At 43.8% G+C, this 20,346-nt stretch overlaps 1 protein-coding gene across 2 annotated transcripts in view; it reads left to right on the top strand.

Annotated features, from left to right (window-relative positions):
- Positions 1 to 6,627: 6,627 nt before the first annotated feature.
- LOC309374695 (tumor protein D52-like) overlaps positions 6,628 to 20,346 on the top strand; it is a 34,878-nt gene continuing 21,159 nt past the window's right edge. The window contains exon 1 of one of the 2 annotated variants that reach the window (XM_081919888.1): positions 6,628 to 6,823. In XM_081919888.1, coding sequence (XP_081776014.1) covers positions 6,790 to 6,823 — 34 coding nt within the window. In that variant the 5' untranslated portion in view covers positions 6,628 to 6,789. The remainder of the gene's footprint in view (positions 6,824 to 20,346) is intronic. The other variant, XM_081919889.1, reaches the window with a different exon arrangement.

Here is a 20,346-nt window from a genome sequence, read left to right on the forward strand (position 1 = left end):
ACACACCTGTGGCATTGCATGCTGGGCCCCCTCAATCTTAGGGGGCAACCTGGCACCTCTGGTTGGTAGCCTAACTATGCCTCTATCTCTACAAGGATAACCTGGCTACAGTAATATATGCTCTGCTCACCTCAAAATTAGATTATTGCAATGCATGTTATATAGGACTTCCTTAGAAAATGGTTTGGAAGCTTCAATTAGTGCAGAAGGTGACTTACCTGGTTGTTGACAGGTTTGAAATGAACAGATAACACCAATTCTGCTCCAGTTACACTGGCTGCCTTTGTGCTTCTAAGTGCTGATTTTGACCTTTAAAACTTCTTAGGGTTCAGGACCCCAATTTCCTCTGGAATGCCTGCCCTAATATGAACCTACCTGGACCCTTAGATCTTCATCTGAGTCCCTTCTTCAGGTCCCCTCCTTTACGGTTGTTGTTCCCCATCTGTGGAATGTACTCCCCAGTGAGGTCTGCCAGGCACCTTCACGGGCATATTTTCAGCACCAAATAGTGACTCCCTGTCCCTGGCTTTTGATCAAGACAATATTGTAGGAGTGCCAACTTGGCCTCATGACTGAGGGTGCCTGGGGCTGTGGATGCCATGGAGTGTGCATGGCCCTGGCACTGAAATTGGTGGATGCCTTCATGGGCATTGGCACCTATGCAATATTGCCTTTATTAGTATGCTGCCAAAGCTTCCTGTGGCTGTTGATTTTTCTTCTGTTTCATGCTATAAAATATTTATTTGTAGGAGCAATGGTTATTGTTTTGTTATTGTTCTACTTATTTGTGCTTTTATCTTGTATTTTTATCTTGTGATTTGCCCTGAGATCTTTGGATGAAGGGCGGTATATAAATTTAATAAATAATATTATTAATAATAACAGTGTTGTAAGTCACTTGGACTCCTTCTGGTAACAAGCAGATAACAAATCTAATAAATAATCATCATACGGAGACATGTCCTGAACAAGCATGATAACACAGATGTGTGCCTAACGAACAAAAACGTGAGCTTTAAAATTAGTGTCCCCTTACATATGTATTAATTACTGTGTAGACAGATAAAATCAGGAAAGGCGTTTTCTTGAAGTGGTGCGATGATGGTGCCTAAGTATTGCCATTTACTGAGCACCTAAGTTGTATATTGCCTGGGGAGGAAGTTGAAATAAAAAGAATAGTATGAGGCTCACTTCTATGTACATTTTGCTGATTTTTAGAATGTGATAATGTTCGCCGGCTCTTGTGTTAAACTGGGGGTCAGTTTAATAGGTAGCTAATGTATCAAGCTGGCATGGTATAATGGTTTTGTTCTTGTTCAGACCTGAACTGGGGAGACCCTGAGTTCAAATTCCCACTGGGAAGCAAACTGGATGATCTTGAATCAGTCCCACTCTCAGCGTAACCCCAGGATTGAGGTTGAATCCTGACGAGAAAGAAGGGGGGGCAGGAGGTGGGCAGGTGTGGAGGACTCCCTGGTCCTGAATGGGGTAACTGTGCCCCTGAAGGACCAGGTTCACAGCCTGAGAGTCATTTTGGACTCACAGCTTTCCATGGAGGCGCAGATCAATTCTGTGTCCAGGGCAGCTGTTTATCAGCTCCATCTGGTACGCAGACTGAGACCCTACCTGCCTGCAGACTGTCCCGCCAGAGTGGTGCATGCTCTGGTTATCTGCCGCTTGGACTACTGCATGCTCTTAATGGGGCTACCTTTGAAGGTGAGCCGGAAACTATAACTAATCCAGAATGTGGCAGCTAGACTGGTGACTGGGAGTGGCCGCCGAGACCACATAACACCGGTCTTGAAAGACCTACATTGGCTCCCAGCACATTTCCGGGCACAATTCAAAATGTTGGTGCCAACCTTTAAAGCCCTAAATGGCCTCGGCCCAGCATACCTGAAGGAGTGTCTCCATCCCCATCGTTCTGCCTGGACACTGAGGTCCAGCACTGAGGGCCTTCTGGTGGTTCCCTCACTGCGAGAAGCCAAGTTATAGGGAACCAGGCAGAGGGCCTTCTCGGTAGTGGCGCCCGCTGTGTGGAATGCCCTCCCACCAGATGTCAAAGAGAAAAACAACTACCAGACTTTTAGAAGACATCTGAAGGCAGTCCTGTTTAGGGAAGCTTTTAATGTTTGGCAGACAGTTGTGTTTTAATATTTTGTTGGAAGCCGCCCAGAGTGGCTAGAGAAACCCAGCCAGATAGGTGGGGTATAAATAATAAATTATTATTAGTATTATTATCTCACAGTTGTGTTGTGAATAAGGATGGGAGTGATGTATTTATGATGCCAGGAGCACCATGGTGGAAGTGTCACATTTAAATGTAATACATTGCCACTGCTCATATTAAAATCTATCCAAAAGGAAAGAAATATATAAAAATAGTATTGAGAGCAGATAAATTGAAATGAGGGAAGTTATATTACTATCAAAGAGATTTGATTCTGCTGTGTTGTTATATCATGGAGGTACCAATACCTATTGCATGACACTTCACTTTCCAAAGATTACATTATTACCCATCAACATCTAGCTGATTTTCTTTCTTTCTCTTAGCCACAGCTGAAACAAATTCTAGTTTATTCAAGTTTTAAGACACATTGGAATTATCAAAATGTCTTTGTTAAAGTGTCTTTGAATTGTATAGGCTTTCAGAAGTGTATTTCTGTGAATTCTGGTAGGTTTCTAAAAAAAATATATGAACTCATACAACCTGCTTACTTGAAGTAAACACTGGGGTGAGTCTTCATGTGATGAGCAATAATTCCTCTTCAGGATTCTTGGGGGGAAATGCCATTTGTCCCAAGTGCCAGGTAAGCCTTGGGGATCTTATTCACTTGTAGATTCGTAAGGTGAGAGAAGCACTACAGGTGCATTTAGGATAAAAATTGTGGTTGCATTACTCTCCAGAAAATAAGATTTCCCCTAAAGTTTTGTGGCATACACCCACAATTCTTACCAAAGAGATTTCATATAAATTCTGTCAGATTATTTCCACTGCCACAAAGAGCAGCAGCATATGATATCTCCTGCCCTGACCCGTATCATACAATTGTACGAAAGTCAACAGGACTAAGGTTGCAATACTGGACACAGTTACTTGGGAGTAAGTCCCGTTGACCTCAATGAAGCTTACTTCAAAATAGACAGGTGGACGACTGCACTGTATGTCTCCGTATGTTTCTTTACAAAGTGCCCTTTCACTTAAAGACGCAGCCCGCACAGTATGATGTGGCAGTAGCTATGGCAACAAGTCTCTGGAACAGCCAATCAGATTGGGCACACTGGCATATGAATATGGGCCATGCGTATAATTTTTTAATGCACACCCTTTTAAAGAATTTAATTTCTAATGTTCAAGTGTGTAATTGAGCATAGGAAACACTAAAACCTGATGTTCCTGTTTCATATCAAAATGCTTCCGATAAAACACACATGCACACCCCTAGTTACAGGGATGGATCTAGAAAAAAAAGACCATAACTCCCTGCCCTTATTTATTATTTATCTCTTACAGTTAGCTTCCGGCCTCAGGGGCACATCCAGTACAATCTCTACTTTGCCAAAGCTGAGCTGCAGGGAATATGAAAATGTCTCCCAAACTGTAGATCATTCAGAGGCTGGTTTATATAAATGTAGCATAACAATAATTACTGATATAAACATGATTGCACAGCAGTTTAAGAAGCGCACTGTTCATATCCATGCCTGAAACAATGAGCTGCTGTTCTGTTAAATAGATTTAGAATGCCTTAACCCCTTCCTCTAAATCAAGATAATTTTTCTGGCACTTGAGAAACATAAAGTATTATGTACCTGAGCATCTTGTGCTATACTAACACAGGGCATTGGTACCTATATAATTCTATGCTCACCAGTAATTGTGTCTAATGCAAGAGCTGCAGATTCCGTTTTATTTCCGTTCTGCAGGTCTTCACCCCTGAGTCATATATATTGATCTGCGGTATTGAATTTCAGAAGCCCGAAGACACAAAAGTAATTTGAGGTTGCTGTTTTATTTGCGTAAAACTGATGCGTTTCAAGCCTAGAGCAGCAGGCAAGGTACATTGCAGAATCTCAAATGAAGCTGAAATGTGGACAGGAACATTTCTCACGTTGCTAATTCTTGGCCAAAGGGGGAAAATACATGTGACAGGTTGAAGAAATCCATTATTTTGTCATGTTGAGGAGCAGGACAGGAATTCCTCTTCAAAGTTAAATACGACACGGTGAAAATGCCCCAAAGAAAAAAAAGTAGCTTTGAAAATGTGATTAAGAATTAAAGTGGTATGCTCAGTTTTATACACTGCTGTGCCTGGTGAAATTGCTAAGGTTCCAGGCCTAAGCATGAGAGAAGTGAAATGGCTTGGAGGTCTGTTTCCAGGAGCTCCCAACAGAGGCAAAGTTGAAGCTAAATGGCAGGTCATGCTTGAGGATTATTTGTTATTATTTATTAATTAAGTAGATCTATGAGGATGTTTATGCAAACTTTCCTCCTTGTATCTATTGTTGTTGTTGTTGTTTAGTCATTTAGTCGTGTCCGACTCTTCGTGACCCCATGGACCAGAGCATGCCAGGCACTCCTGTCTTCCACTGCCTCCCGCAGTTTGGTCAGACTCATGTTTGTAGCTTCGAGAACACTATCCAACCATCTCGTCCTCTGTCGCCCCCTTCTCCTTGTGCCCTCCATCTTTCCCAACATCAGGGTCTTTTCCAGGGAGTCTTCTCTTCTCATAGGTGGCCAAAGTATTGGAGCCTCTGCTTCACAATCTGTCCTTCCAGTGAGCACTCGGGGCTGATTTCCTTCAGAATGGATAGGTTTGATCTTCTTGCAGTCCATGGGACTCTCAAGAGTCTCCTCCAGCACCACAATTCAAAAGCATCAATTCTTCGGCGATCAGCCTTCTTTATGGTCCAGCTCTCACTTCCATACATCACTACTGGGAAAACCTTGTATCTATATGCGAGAATATATTGCAAGATTTGCTGGAGCCCACATGCTTCCCCCATGAGGGGGTTGGAAGGTGCCAACATGAGAATGGGTCCTTTTTGCAGTGCCTGCCTGTTTGTGGAAGGGAGGTTCAATCAGTGCTTTCAATATACATCTTTAGGCACCAGGATCACCCCTGACCATTGGACACGCTGAGTGGGGCTGATGGGAATTGGATTCCAAAATCTGGAGGTCTTAGGGTACACTAGGGGTTCTAATGTGGAATTTCTACTGTCTTCTATGTAAAAGGTGAATAGGAATTCACATGATGAAAGACAGGGGAATGTACCTGCTGAAAAGTGAAATGTAGCCTACAATAAATGGGCAGTGGTATATACCCTTTGAATGCACCCTTAGACACATAACTATGGATATATGTTTGCAAGGTCAGTCTATAGTGAGGTTATTTTTGGTATGCATTGTATTCCTCACTATGCAGTCAAATGCATATTCAAAATGTGCTTTTTTCATTCTGTGTTAGCAGAAGAGAGGGACACACACACACACACACACACACACACACACGAAAAGCATGTGTCTGGGCAGCAGGTAGAATTATGATAAAATGTGCTTATAATATTTTACTCTGACATGAAAAACGCAGCTTGAAGCTCTCCCAAGCAAATGGCTGGAGGCCATAAGGTGAGTGCGATGGGAATTGCAGTGAGCTGACAAGAATCTCACAAGATAGCTGGGAAGATGAAGAGCATAAAGGTTGCAAAATTAAAGCGAAAGGGTTAAATGTATGCCAAATAGTAGTGTGGCTGCATTATGTAAAAAAAAAAGTGCAATAAACAAAACTATTGTGCAATAACGAAGCATGCACCAGATGTAACGGCTTTCCTGGCAGTTCTCCCCAACAGTGTTTTCCAGATAACAGCATCTTATTTATTTATTCACGCAACAATACATACATAGCATGCTAGTGGGATTGTTAAACTCAAGTTCAGCAGCTCATTTCTAAGCAAAGAAATGCTGGATTCAATCCTAGCAGCAAATAAAGGCCGCCCCGCGCCCAATCCCAGATGGTAGCAGATTCTGCTTATCAGTCAGTAGTGAAGGCACTCTGTGCATGCTCAGGAGTGCTGTCACCTCCAATGTCTTGTCTCAGCAAATGGGTTTTCTGGGCTGAACCATAGCTGTCAACCTTCCCCTTTTTTGCGGGAAATTCCCTTATTCCAGCGCCGTTTCCCGATGCTTCCCCGGATTGTTAGATGTGGACTGTCCCCTGGACAGTGGAGGCTACTGATCCCTTATTTTCAAATCTGAAAGTTGACAGCTATGGGCTGAACCCTGTTAGGGACAAACCCCACTTGGCACGGGAGTATGTCTGTTCTCTCACACACACACACGTGTGTGCTCTCTCTCCCTCCCACACACATAGAGCCCCGCACAGTTACTCTTGCGCACCCCTTAGAGAGGCACCCCCGAAAGGAAACGCAGCCAGTCCCCGCCCCCGCCCTCCCCTCCCCTCCCACACACCTGCCGCGCACCTTTCCGCCGCGCGGGCCAGGCGGGGCGAGAGCCGCTGGTCAGGTGGCTCCGGCTGCCTGCCTGGCTGACGTGGACGCCAACAGGAACCCGCCCTATATGAGGCGCGGGCGGGCGCGCCGAGTGCGGCGGAGCGAGGAGCCAAGCGCCTGTGAGGGTGGAGGAGGTCGGACGGGGCGGGCGGCGACGAGCCGGCTGCTCTGCTGCTGCGCGTCCCCTCGACGTTTCCCCTCCTCCTCCCCGCTTGCTCCCTCTTGGCACGCCCCGAAGAGGAAAACGCGCCCGCGAGAGAGAGCGTCCTGAGGGCGATGGCTGCCGAAATGGACCCCAACAGCGAGCAAGGTAAGGGAAGCGGGAAAGCGAGAGGGCGCTTGCTCCCTCGCGGGGGGCGGGGAGGGGCATTGTTCGGGCCTCGCTCCGACCGGCTTTCTTCCCGCCGCGCCCCCCTTTCCTGTTCAACCGCCCCCACCTCCCTCGCTAGCAGTTTTTGCGCTTTTCGCGCGCGGGCTCCCCTTCTCTGTTCGGGGAGGCGCGGCGCTTAACTCCGGGTGGGAGTGGGAGAGGGACGAGCAACTGCTCTTGGCCCTCGCCGTGCGTGCAAAAAGGAAAAATAGGGGGTGTAAAAGTGCACGTTGTTTTTTGGGGGGGAGGGTGGGCGTGTCGCTCGGGTTGGGGCTCCCCCGCCAAGCCGCCCCCCTCGCAGCTCCGCCTGAGGCCTCTCTCTCTCCCCGCGGGTCGGCTCCGCCCTTCGCTCTCCTGCCTCGCAGCACGAGCCCGAAGAGAGTCTCTAGTGGAAAAGAGGAGCGAAGAAGGCGGCAGCTCGCCTCGCAGCCCCTCTGGACCTTTCCGGGAGGGCGGCGGGCGTCGAAGCACTCGGCCACCCCGTGCTTATCTGGCTGGCTTCCTTCGGCGGCTGCTGCTGCTTCTTCTTCCCCCTCCTCCTGCTTGTTGCATCCGGAGGCGGGAACTGGCTGGCTTGGAGATTCCTATGGCTCCGCGAATGCAGCTGTCGAGCAGAGTCTTCCTGTCGGCGCAAGATGGGCTTGGATCTCGGGGGTGGCTGGGGGCGCCGTCGTCGTCAGTGTGGCTCTTGGCTATAGACGCGCGTCTGAAGGGCGCAGGAAGAGGCCAGAAGTGGGACGACGACGACCTGTGGCTTTCCATATGTTGTTGGGTCACCACCACTCTAGCACCCCTTGATGTTGGCCTTGTGGGCTGGGGCTGATGGGAGTTGTGGGGCACCCCACATGTTGTTGGCCTGCCTATCTGAACAGCTTGGTTAGAGCGTGGCACTGATAACACCCAAAGTTGCAGGTTTGATCCCCGTAAGGGACAACTGCATATTATCGCATTGCAAGGGGTTGGAGTAGATGGTCCTTAGGGTCCCCTCTAAGTCTTATGATCCTATGAAATCCCATCAGCCCCAACCAGCATGTCCAATGGTCGGGCCTAGTGTAGCCTCATCTGGAGGGCCACAGGCCCACTGCCACTGATCTAGGAACAGAGGTACAGTTCCTTCCAGGAGGCTGCTAGATGCCAAAATGGCATCTTGGAAGACTTGTACGTAACCCTGTGTGGGCTGGAAGGGGGTCTTCTTTCCAGGCTTGAATTGGGTGGTTTGAAAGGGTCTGAGGCAAATGGTGTGGGGACAAAGCAAAGTGTTTCAGAGGAGACACTAGATTCCTTGCCTCTCCCACCCGTCATTTGTCGTCTTAGGCATTTGCAAGCCTACCGTAACACACCTTTTCTGTTCTGCACCCTACATTAGGGCACTGAAGCCTTTAAATTTGTCTTGTGTGTATGTGCAAGTGAAAAAGAAAAGCAGAGAGATATTTTAGAGTATGTACCATTATTCATGTTCGGGTATTACGGCACATTTATTGCACTTTTACATTTATTGCTGTTTGAGAACAGAAAGCAACACAACACCCACCCTGAGTTTCCATTTGTCTTTTTGTTCGCTCGTGGTCTGCCTGCTTTTCAGACACCCAAGGCTGAGCTCCTTGGATCTGCTGTGACAATGGTAGCCTAGGGTGTGTGACTGAGGAAGAGACAAATGCCTGGGAAAGCCTTTTTGAAGTCTTCCACTTGCTTCAGCTGACTTGAGCAGTTGTTTGTGGGCTGTGCTGAAGAAGGCAAAATACTCCTAGCACAGCAGGTGCCAAATGCCTCTGTGTGGCCAGCAGCAGCCACAGATCTTCTGGTGACCATGTGACTTGGCTTGCCCAGGATAAAGCAAGAGAGCGCTGATTTCTTCCTGCATCTCAGAGAGGTGGCTAGGGCCTCATTTTGTGTTTGTGCAGGAGAGACAGACTGCCCCACTAAGTTCTCTGGTTTGTTTTAGGTATATTGGGATCTTCTGAAAGGAAGTAGTAGTCTGTCACTTTATGGCAGGCATTAGAGCCCCAGAGAGCAAGACATTATCACTGCTTCAGAGTATCTTCAAAGCCCAGCATGGGCCGTGGAAACCAAATAATGGCTAACCACCAAGGTCACTGAAATAGTATCATTCAGTGAGACTGCAAAACAACTCTAGTTCAAGGTCTTACAGTCCTCTTTCATGCTTTATATAACTTTATATAACACTCGCAATTTCCTTTTAGATTGTCTGTTACATTTGTGTTTCTTTTCTTTACATTTATTTTTTTTCAAATGTAAGCTGCTTTATTTTTATAGGAAGATGGTTAGAAATGAATAATGCATTAAAATGGATCAGGGTGCAGACCTCCTAATGAAGTTGGTGGCAAAGTGCCCATTTCTAAGGAGCAGGATTGTGATACTTGGTATTTCAATGAGGCTTGCTCAGATTTTAGTTTTATAGCCTATATGTGAAAGATAATTTACTCAGCAAAGTTGAGCAGTTGAACACCAAGGGTCACATTAAAAACATCTAATAAGCTGGACTGGTGCAGCTGAGTGGGATGTTTATGCTCGATCCACATTAGCATGAACTAGAAGGGTGCATGGCTTGCGTAGCTGCTAGAGCAGTTACAACATCCCAGATGAAGCTTATGAGGTTATTATAGGTCCAAAATGACAGCTGTTGAAAGTTATTTTTGGGTGGTATAGAAAATTCCCAGAATGATGTTTTTCAAGTGGAACTATAAATTTTGTTCATTTACAGTCCCTCGTGATAATAACCAATGCTGCTATGTGTTTAAAATTTAGTAGGTCTTAGAGCTGGAAAGCTAAATTTGCCTGTCTCTTCCATTATTTTCTCAGTCATTACAATGAACTCCTGAAAACTGGTCCCTAACCTTCAAAAAGAAAAGAAGAAAGTCAGTACATTATAACAGGGGTCGGCAAGGTTTACCTTGCCTGGGCCAGTTTACTCCAGTAGAGATCCCTCCACGGGCCGGATTGTGTGAGTGTGCGCGCCCGTGATTTCCAGTGCCATGGAAGTAAGTCCCCGTGCCGCACTGTGCCGGTTTAGCGCAGTACGTGGGGACTCATTGAGCGGGTGGCTTGGTTCGGGGGTGGCTCATGGGCCGGTTAAACGACCCCCGTGGGCTTGTGGCCCATGGGCCTTAGGTTGCCTACCCCTGCATTATAATCTGCATAAAGCAGGCCTCCCCATTTGTCCTGCCAGACCATTATGGGCAAGCCACCTGCCAGTACAGTGGACCTCACATTTATGATGTCAGATGTAAAGCAAGTAAAAATCTGGCCTTGCTGAAATGGAGTTTGCAGGTCACCGCTGATCAGCTGATTGTTGGGTTTTACTAGGCCCCTTGCAAACCCTTTTGCCAAGACTCCTGCAGGCAAGAGAAGTTCACCTGACATTGTGATATCAGGCAATTAACAGGTGGGTACCTCTGTTCACTTATAAAGCTTGGCTTGTGAGGGTTGGTGAAAATATCTGCTGGCCAGATTTGATTCTCCACCCTAGCCTAAAGTGTCAGATGTAGCTCACAAGCTTTCTACATTGCCTGTTTTAGCTGTGGCGCATGACTAGGCCAAACCCTAGGTTGTGGTCTTTTTCACACGTTGTGTAGAGATAACAGCTATGGATGACGTGGCCCTGTGTCACTAGACTATTTGGTTGTCCAAGCACAGTGCCATTTGCTTGACCTGGAAATACCTTGCGCTATAAGGCTGAGCAATTTTAGTGTAGGAAACGTAAAATCTCGCCAGTGTACTATAGTCCTGTGTATCTCAAAGTAAACATGCTTAGGACTGCTCTGTATTTATTCTGTCATATGAAATGACCACTATTCGCATAATTTCAAAAGTGGCTGATCTAACAATACATGGAAGTTAACTGTTGTCAAAAGACAGTTCCACATTTAGAGTTTCCCGTTCTTTTACTAAAAGGTCAATAACAGTGGGGAGGCGCAGGGGAGAATTTAGATAGTGACCATGGCACTGGGGAAGGACTGCCAGATGATGTTTACCATTTTCCAGGTGAAAATTGAACTCCCTTCCCCCACAAGCTATGTGCTCAGTAAGCAAAGTAGACTGTTCTCCTACAGATGACTGTTTTCATCCTGTGGGCAAACAGCTCTGAGGGTCCACATTTAATTGGGGGAAATGGTATGTAGGAAGAAAGAGTTTAACCTCCTTCCCCAGTGCCAAGAATTATTTTGGGCTACTGTTAGTGCTTTAAAGCGCATGCACACACACAGAGAAAATCCTATTTGTGTATTTCTTACATCACATCTTGTTTGGCCCTCATGCGTTCAGTCACATCTGAGTAGCCAATATTTACTAGGAATATTTTTCATAACATGGAATGTGGCTACTAACAGTTCTAATGGTCAGGTCTAAAGTGGGTATTACTTCAGCTGCTTATCTTCAATTTGTATTGCTGTTTCTGCCAGTTTTGCTATCAAGGGTAGGTGATCAAGTGTCAATCCGATCCGTGGATATCAGCAGTGCTCCCTCGTCCTTTTGATGCCGTTTCAGCGTTTCTGAAGAGTTCATGCCTGCTGAGCTATTTCTGCTGACTTCTGCAGAGCAGCTGAATCGAGTACAGTTTTCTGTCTGTGGCTGGGATTCAGACAGAACTGACGGCAAGGAATATAACTTGCAAAATGGCCATGTTTAAGTTATTGGGAAGATTGCACTTAGAAGGCACAAGTGTTGACCCGTGACGTATGGCAGAAAAGTTTCCACGGAAGAATGTAGCAATGGAAAAGTTTACACTTCTAGGAATTTTCCACTACTATATATTTCTGTGGAAAATACTTCATTTTTAAGAAATGCATTTTGTGATAAGCTAGTTAGTACAGTGTGTGGCTGGTATTTTGTTAAAGCTAAAATCGTTTAAATGCCCTGGGATTCTTTCAAATGAAAGGTGGTTTAGAAGTGAAATAAACAAATGAAGTCAAAGTTATAAGTAACTTTACTTCAGATAACTAGCACTAGGAAGCACATATTTATGTGCCCCAGTTCTTGAGGAATGCTAAAATTAGTATGTTAACAACTCTCAATTTCTCTTAAAATATACCGTAAGCAATGCAAGGGAAACAACAAGCTGTTGAATTGTATCTTAAAATATCTACAAGTATTTCCAATAAAAATGTCTAAATAAATATTTGAATTTCTTTGAATATAATATTTAAACCATACTAAGTGTGCTTTATTTACAACACCCTCTCCAATAGCATGTCGGTTCCCTCTTACTTGCCTTTTCTCTCTACACTTAAAAAGCCTGAAATGTTGTAGTCTTTCCTCATACGGAGGTTCTAGCTCCATAAACACTTGGCTGGAACTTTTTCTAGCTCTACAATAACCTTTCTGAGGTGCTATATATTTCTAAAATGACATTCATTATGATACTGGCAGTTTTATTTTCAATCCCTTTTCCAATGATCCCTGACATGGAATGTACCTTTTTCACAGCTGCTGCACGCTAGTTTGCCATGACTCCCAATTTGAATGCTAGCAGTTCAAACATCATAAATATAAAGTTAAGAGTTTTCGTCCCAGTGTGCTGACACTTGCTGACATTGGGTCATCTTTGCCATTTTGATGTCAGAGCCCAGTTTGGAGAGAGTCTTTTGGAGCTTCGTGCAATCCTTTGTTTTAACCACCCTGAACAATTTGGCATTAGGAAGCTTGCCCACTTCACTGATCACCTCTAGCTCTAGATAACTTATGGACAAGTTTTAAAAGCTCAGATTCACTGAACCATTGAGCACCTCACCTCTTACATCCCCACAGAGTCAGATGGGTGGCATATAAATAATAATTTTTTGTGAGAATTGTCCATTTGTTTTTATTCTCCACTTTCTGCTCTTTACACATTCATAAGAGGACTTGTCCTCTTATCCCATGACTACTAAGCTTACTCATGAGTCTTTGATGAGGGGCTTAATAAAAAGCTTGTTTGGAAGTCTTAGACTGCAATCCTCACCATGCCTACTCAGAAGTAAGACCCATTGAATTCATTGAGGATCATTCCCATGTAGGTTTGGTTCAGATTGCAGTTTATAGTACACAGGGTTGACTGGATCATCTCTAAATACTTGTTGACTCTCTGAGAGCTCTGAAAAGTTAATTAGTGCTGGTTCTTCTGCAAGATTCATTCTTCTTTATGCTTAGTAATTCTGTTTTTAATACCAGTTAAGCTTACTGGCCTGTAATTTCATGGATCTCTCTTACAAAATGGGTGTTGCAGTGAATACTTTTTAGTCCTTTGCTATAGAAGCTGATCTTTGAAGAACAAAAATGGTCTCTTGACACATCTGATAGTTCAGGCAACAATGTCTTCTGTTGTGAAGGATGCAGATAATTCATTCAGCTTTTCTGCAAATGCCTTCCCCTCTTTTAGCAAACATTTTACTTTTTTGTAGTTGGTGATGCATAAAAAGCTCCCAACAATACCAATGGGAGGTTTGTGTGTTTTTAAAGCTACTACTATTTGTGACACTGGGGAGAGACTTATTCAGGGCCACAGCAGGGGTTGAATGTTTGAACATCTCTCTCTATGTGGGTCCAATCTGGATCAAGGCCCTGTGCTTGTTTTCAATTTTTAAGAATTCTGACACCAATTCAAGTGACACAGTTAAAAGGAATGTGTAGAACATGCTTGTTTCTATTCATATTGTCATGTCTAGAATTAAGAGTATCGTGTACAGTATTATTGCCATTTGGATGGCCAGCTGTCATGGCTGCTTTAGCTGAGTTTCCTGCATTGCAGGGGGTTGGACTAGATGACCCTTGCGGTCCCTTCCAACTCTACAATTCTATGATTCTATCTCAGGGATGACTAATCTGTGACCTTCTAATATGTGTTGGGCTTCAACTCCCATCAGCTTTAGCTGGCATGGCCAATATTCAGCGTAATTTCTGCCATGCTTTAGAGACATTCTGGACCTATTCAGCATGCATAAGTAATGACTCTGTGGGTGTACATGGTCATTCCTGGTGCATCCCCTCTGCTGATGAAAATTATGCAAAAGTGACAGTTTTATTGTACTCTTGGCAACTGTGCAGAATCAGCTTCAGTTAGAATGAAGTGTTAAACGTTTCATAACATTGCCAATTCTCTTTCCTAGGGTTTATTATAGTACCTTCAGACAATGTTCCAAAAATATGTTTGAAGTGGGAAGACCAGTGCTAGGGGAGGTTTGCCTGCCAGCAAAGCCTCTTCAGTATTTTTGGCATAGTGGAAGATAAGATAAACTTTATGCAGGACAAATGAGTGTTTAGACTCCCATTTGACACTTTTAATGGTTTGGAAATACTTTCCCTAACTTTGCCAATATGCATTGAGCAAGTCATCTTTTTTTAGCTTGTGTAACAGCCTGGTCTAAAACTTGCCATTTTGTCTGCATAATTAGGACTTGCTCTCCTCTTGCACATCAACACCCACTTGCCACTGGTATTGCATTTCACTTTAATTATGCACCATCATTTGAGTAATAAGGAATAATGCACCTCTACAATACCCTGCACAAGAGACAGCAGTCCATGAAAACCAGCAGAAACAAGGAAGAGTAAGGAAAAGGCATAAATGCAGATCAGTGCGTCAGATTGTTAGAACAAAGTCTCCCTACAAATTATCAGTGCAAGCTATGGGCTTCCTAGAGTTTTGACCCTGAATTCCTAGTTAAGGATTCCAAACCTGTTCAAAGGGCCATGTGCTAATTTTTTTAAAAAAGATTTGGCGGGGGGCACTGCCAATAGACCTTCATTATGTATTGCCTGAATCTGCACAATGGTAGGAAAAGGGGACCTACCAACAGGGAATGAACAAATTATTCTCCCATTCCTAGGAATGCGGATATGGGCAGTGCAGGGAATTTGTTTCTGTATGAGGCCACTGGAGTTTCAGCAAACTATAAAGTTTGGGCAACTAACTACATTTTCAAGGGAGAAACCAAACTATCAAAACTCTTTGTTTTCCTCTGCTGCTGAGACAGTGTTGTTTTCAGAATACAACAATCTGACTAGGCAGTAGCTGCTTTCTAGGGCTCATGTATCTTTACATTCTCAACTGATTTTGACAAATGATTTAGCAAAATTGAGCAGAATCCCTCTGAAGAGGGGAGGATGTCTGAAAGCACTTGTGGAAAAAGCAAACAAGACTTGCAGTGCCTGAGCAGCTCTAAAATACGAAATGGGCAGGCCCTGGGCTTAGTTTGTCTTACGTGGCCCAAGGTGTGAGTGCACGTCCACCTACTATTAATATGAACTGCACATTTCCTTGTATGTGTCCTGGTAATCCTATTGCATTAAAGGCATAGTTTAATCTGGATATAGGTGTCAGAGCAAGCTTTACTTGCAAGTAGGGCTTCCAAGATTGATACTTGTATTATAGTAAGAACTTTCGGCATTTTCATGCATCCTAGTGAGGAAAGAGTGCTGTACAGTGGTACCTCGGGTTACGTATCCCTCTGGATATGTAATTTTCGGGTTGCGAATGTGGCACACCCGGAAGTGTATATTCCAGGTTTCGCCATGTGCGCATGTGCAGAAGCGACCTGCACGCATGCAGAGAAACGCTCAATAGGGCCTCACATGCTCGCAGAAGGGCGCCTCTGGTTACGGACTTTTGGGGATACGGCCGGGCCTCAGGTACGGATCCCGTCCGTAGCCAGAGGTTCCACTGTACTGTATTACAGCCTTTTAAAACAAGCCCACAAGAGCTATTGATATGCAGTTTTAACTGACCACAGTGGAGAGCAAGCTCCCTTCTCCACAGCCAACATAGAAGCACAGACTGCTGACCTCTTTGCAGGCAAGTACCCAAAAAGAGAGTCTTCTATCAAGCAGAATGACATTACTTGTCCATACACTTATCAGCATAGAATTCTGTGCACTATGACGGCCAGGTGAGTTGTTAACCACGAGTTAAAATGCAAATCTGCCATACTGTTCTTGGTGCACAAGCACCAGTGTGGAGTCAGTCAGTGTTGGATTATGACCTGGGAGACCAGGGCCCCAATCCCCACTCAGCCAAGAAGCTTACCGGGTGACCTTGGGCCAGTCACTATCTCTCAGCCCAACCCTCACAGGGTTTGTTGTGAATATAGAGTAGGGAGGAAGACAACCATGTACACAACCTTCAACTCCTTGGAGGAAAAAGTGGAGTATAAATCTAATAAATAAATAAATAAATAATAAAACAAAGTGGAGTCACCGAGTACCAAACACATGCTTACTTTATTAGAACAGCACCTTAAAAGCACAGTAAGTAATTCTAATGCGCCTTACGATCTAAAGTACATAGGATAGCTAATTTAGCACCAGGGAGTCAAGTCTATGGATCAGTTGGGAATAAACTCTTAATATCTGTGATGCAATGCTATTTGCAGCTCCCAATTTCACAGTACCAGCCTTTTGACCTGGTACAGTTAATGCAAACGTGGATTTGTCAAGGCTCTTCTCGTGACAGCTTTCTTTAAGCACACTTTTTTTTAAAAGCAGTGTTTACTGATGTAGAAATCAACCTCTTATGTCTAGCTTTAATGTCTTTGCAAAAACCTGAGGACTTTGTGGGCTCTTTCACAACACTGACAAAAGCTAGACAATACCGATAATGCTATGTGTAAACTTCCTCTTGTCGCACCTGTTGCTTAATGTCTGCCGTTCAGTGCAGGTGAAAACCAGGTTTCAACTAAATAGGTTGAATTGCAATTACATGGAGATTTCTGGGTGCTGGGGTGGCGATGGACATCTCCATCGAGCCAGGTGACTCACTCTCAGCAAGAGATGCACATCTTCTGCTTCTGCGCCGCCCCACGAATCGTGGACTGGGCATCTTAGTCCTCCATCATCACGTCAAGGAAAGTAAGTGCAGGGCTGAGTACAGGTACATTTTACTGTGCTGCCGCGTTTCCACAGGCTGCCTAGGTGGAATTCACAGGCCACAATTAAGAAACCTCTGCCTTGGTCCATAGTTAATACTTTGTCCATTTCTCCTCCTTGCCTACTGAAAAAAGGGAATTGTTGTAAGATCAAGCAAGGTAGTTGAGATAATAGAATCACAGAATTGTAGCGTTGGAAGGGATCCCGAGGGTCATTTTTAGTCCAATCCCCTGGCGAATAGACATTCTGTTGTGGTGACTGTAACCTAGGTTTCAGGGGCCATTTCATGCCTAGCTTATATAGCTATGTGTTTCTAACACTTTATACAGTATTCTGAAATGAATCGCTTCGTAAAAGTACAGTTCAGAGGAAGTTACTAACTTCAGACTCATGACAGCTGGCGAAACAAAACTAGCTTTTAGTAGTTGTGATTAGTATCTCATGACTGTCTTGCTCGATTTCATGCAACAGCCTTACTGTACGTTGAAATCCATTCTGTTTCAAAATATAAATGGGGCAGTCTAGAAAACATAGGCTTTCCTGTCAGAAGGATTTAATTCTAGTGGTCTGGGCCAGAGTGTATCTCTTGGATCAAGACATGACATAGTTCACATGGAAGTGCTTTATCTGAAACACGAGTGCATGTGGCTAATTTGTGACACCTTGGTCTTTCCGTGGTGCAGAGGAGAGCCACTGTGGTTTAACCATAGAGTGGATTATGCCTTTCAGATGGACAGGGTTCGAATCTACACTTGGCCATGGAGCTCACTGAGTGGCCTTGGGTCAGTTACTATCTCTCAGCCTTAACCTACCTCCCATGGTGGTTGTAAGTATAAAATGGGCAGTGGGAGAACCTTGAGCTACTTGGAGGAAAAGGCACTCTGTATAATTAATAAATAAGTAAAATACCAACAGTTGAATAGACTCTTGACATTGTAATAATTGACAGTCTTATTGATCTTGGGGTGTTAAAAGCCATACTGGGTCTAGAGAATGAAGAATAACATTATAGGCATTATTTTACCTAGTGTAGAAGGTATTCTCTCCGCCCTCCGAAGAAATCCAGGGCCACATTTTCTCAAAGGGATCCATTTGTTTGCTTTTGGAGCAGGGCAAGAGCCACTCCTCTCTGTTTCTCATCTGTCACTAGGGCTGTCAGAAGGCCTTGCTTCCCATTCTGCCCTGCAATTCATTACACACAGCAGTGTTTCCATTCTGCTGCAGTTTGTCTCCCACCAGAAACTCAAGTTGTCTCACTGCCTGTTGCGGCAAAATTATTGTCTTTATGTTATCCCATCTTACTCATTTCTGTGCAAAGAAAACACAAGTATCATTTGCAGACTGGAGGCAGCTGTTGGCTCCTGTGGGAAGTAGGACCCCCCGAAAAAGCTTGTATAGATAACGCTGCATTAAGTTAAAATTTGTTTTGCCGTATCCATGTCCTTGTAAACTAGCAAACAAAACTAGTGTGGAAAACAAGGGTTGAATAGATACAAGTCTAGAAATCCGAGTAGCTTTGTATATATGTTTGTTTTGGTGCACGATTTTTTGTATGCAGTTTTGCATGTAAATATTCATCCAAACACCCCCCCCCAAGCATACAGACACAACAGAATGTCAGTAGGGGGAGCTCTCTTACTTTATTTATATGGCTGTATGGTATTCTGTATAAAAATGCAGAATGTGTAGAATGCTTACACTCAAGTGTTTTAAGTTTGTAGAAAATTATGTTTGTGCAATTTCTGTGTAGGTGGATGTTTGCTAAAGACATCTTAATAAATATTGGTGATTGTTTATGTGACCTTGAATAAACAATAGAAAGGAATATAGGAAGTCATTTGCTGGGTAAAAATGCTTTAAAAGCTTGCATATTTTAGAAAGGCACTAAATTCTTAAGACTAGTTCTAGAGTTCCTCTGGTAGAGGTGAGATGGAAACTTGGCAGCTGTGTGCTGTATTGAGGAGAAAACCATGAACATTTGTGATATCTGCAGATAAGCTACCTTGCAATTCTTCCTTCCTGAAAAACTAGATGTCTGGGCAACTTGTGGATACTTCTCAGCTTCTGAACTGAAAGATCAGCCAAGAAAGCTATGAGGTATGGTTGTGCAACCCTTGTCTGCAATTATAAAAGCAACTGTTTGATAGCCCCACCCCATGGAACTGGCTTTCGCGTTCAGGTGGACAAATATTTGCACAATTGCACCTAACTTACCTGTGCAAGAGCGTGGGTGGAAGTGGCATCTGCATAGCATGCCATGTTTAGGAGATGGTAGAAGATTTCTCTTTGATTATTGACATATGGGCCAATTACTTGTTCTGCATGCACACATTTAACTGCACCCTGATAGGGCATTTCCTCCCTGATTTTGGCTACCAATGAGATTGTACATATTGAGTCATCCTTACGTTGACCTTCCGTCCCTCAGATAACAGGGCAATATAAATAACTACCATTACACAGCACTGTTTTGTTGTATAGAGACTCCATCTTTGGAAACCGAAACCATATGCCGTGGGTGAAAACAGGATCCAGTCACTCTAGTCTTACTTGGGAGGGGGAGCAAAGTGAAAGGAGCATTAACTTGCTCACAATTGTTCAGAATCTATTAGTGCTTTCCCATGGTAGAACTGCTGTATCACATTATATAGTCCAAGGGTAACTGGTATTTAGCGACATCTTCCAGTATTCAGGAAATATTGCTTCTTTACAGTTATGCAATGGGCATAAAAGATTTAGGATGCTGGAGTCTTGCAGAAGCTTATAGACAACCAAATGGCACCATACTCACCACCCCAAACCGGGATCACTTCTCTTTCTAAAACTCAGAAATACAAAATGGATGTACATGCATGTAGCTAACACTGTATTTGTCTTACTTAGATTGAGCGGACTAAAGGTGGAAAAGTAGTCTAGGAAACGGGGCATTGAGGTTCGGTTTATAATCACCCCCAAATTTACAGTGTTTTACAATATTTCTGTACCATTCCATAGCCAGGGTTCTCTTTCTGGCTTATAAAAAAGTTACTGTGCTGTCTTAAGTACTGTATAAATAAATATTTAGCCATATATACTGAATTTGTGTAACTTGACATTCTTAAAATGTGCTTTTAAATTGCCAAGTACATACTGTATTCTGTTTTCTGAAATTTCTGTTACGCACCACTTCAAAAAACACCCATTGAAGTTTATAAATTTGTAAATGGATAGGTACATTAAAAATAAAACATAGACGACTGAGAATAAATAACTGAAACAGCTGCAGGCATTCATAAGTTGCGGAGGGAAAAATCTTCAAACCTTTGAAACATTCCTCACAACCTTCTATCACTATTTGAAAACAGTGTTGGAAAACATATTAAATTGATTTTGATATTAGAGCTATTAACTTTTTTCCTGGTCTTGAAAGGCTGCCTGTAGTTGCACCCTAAGCAGGTTTTCACGCTTTGTCTTTCTGGATTCTCCATGGTGGGATATGCTCCAGCCTTCCGCACATCCTTGGAACTGAAGTGGACAGAGATTGCCCTGGCAGTTGTGCAATTCCGAAATTTAGAGGGAAGGATACGTGCTTGTTTATTTGCTGTATTGCTTGGGAGTTCCTCAGCTGT

The sequence above is a fragment of the Podarcis melisellensis genome (genome assembly GCF_964234715.1).
Source record: "Podarcis melisellensis genome assembly, chromosome: 7".
Classification (NCBI taxonomy): domain Eukaryota; kingdom Metazoa; phylum Chordata; class Lepidosauria; order Squamata; family Lacertidae; genus Podarcis; species Podarcis melisellensis.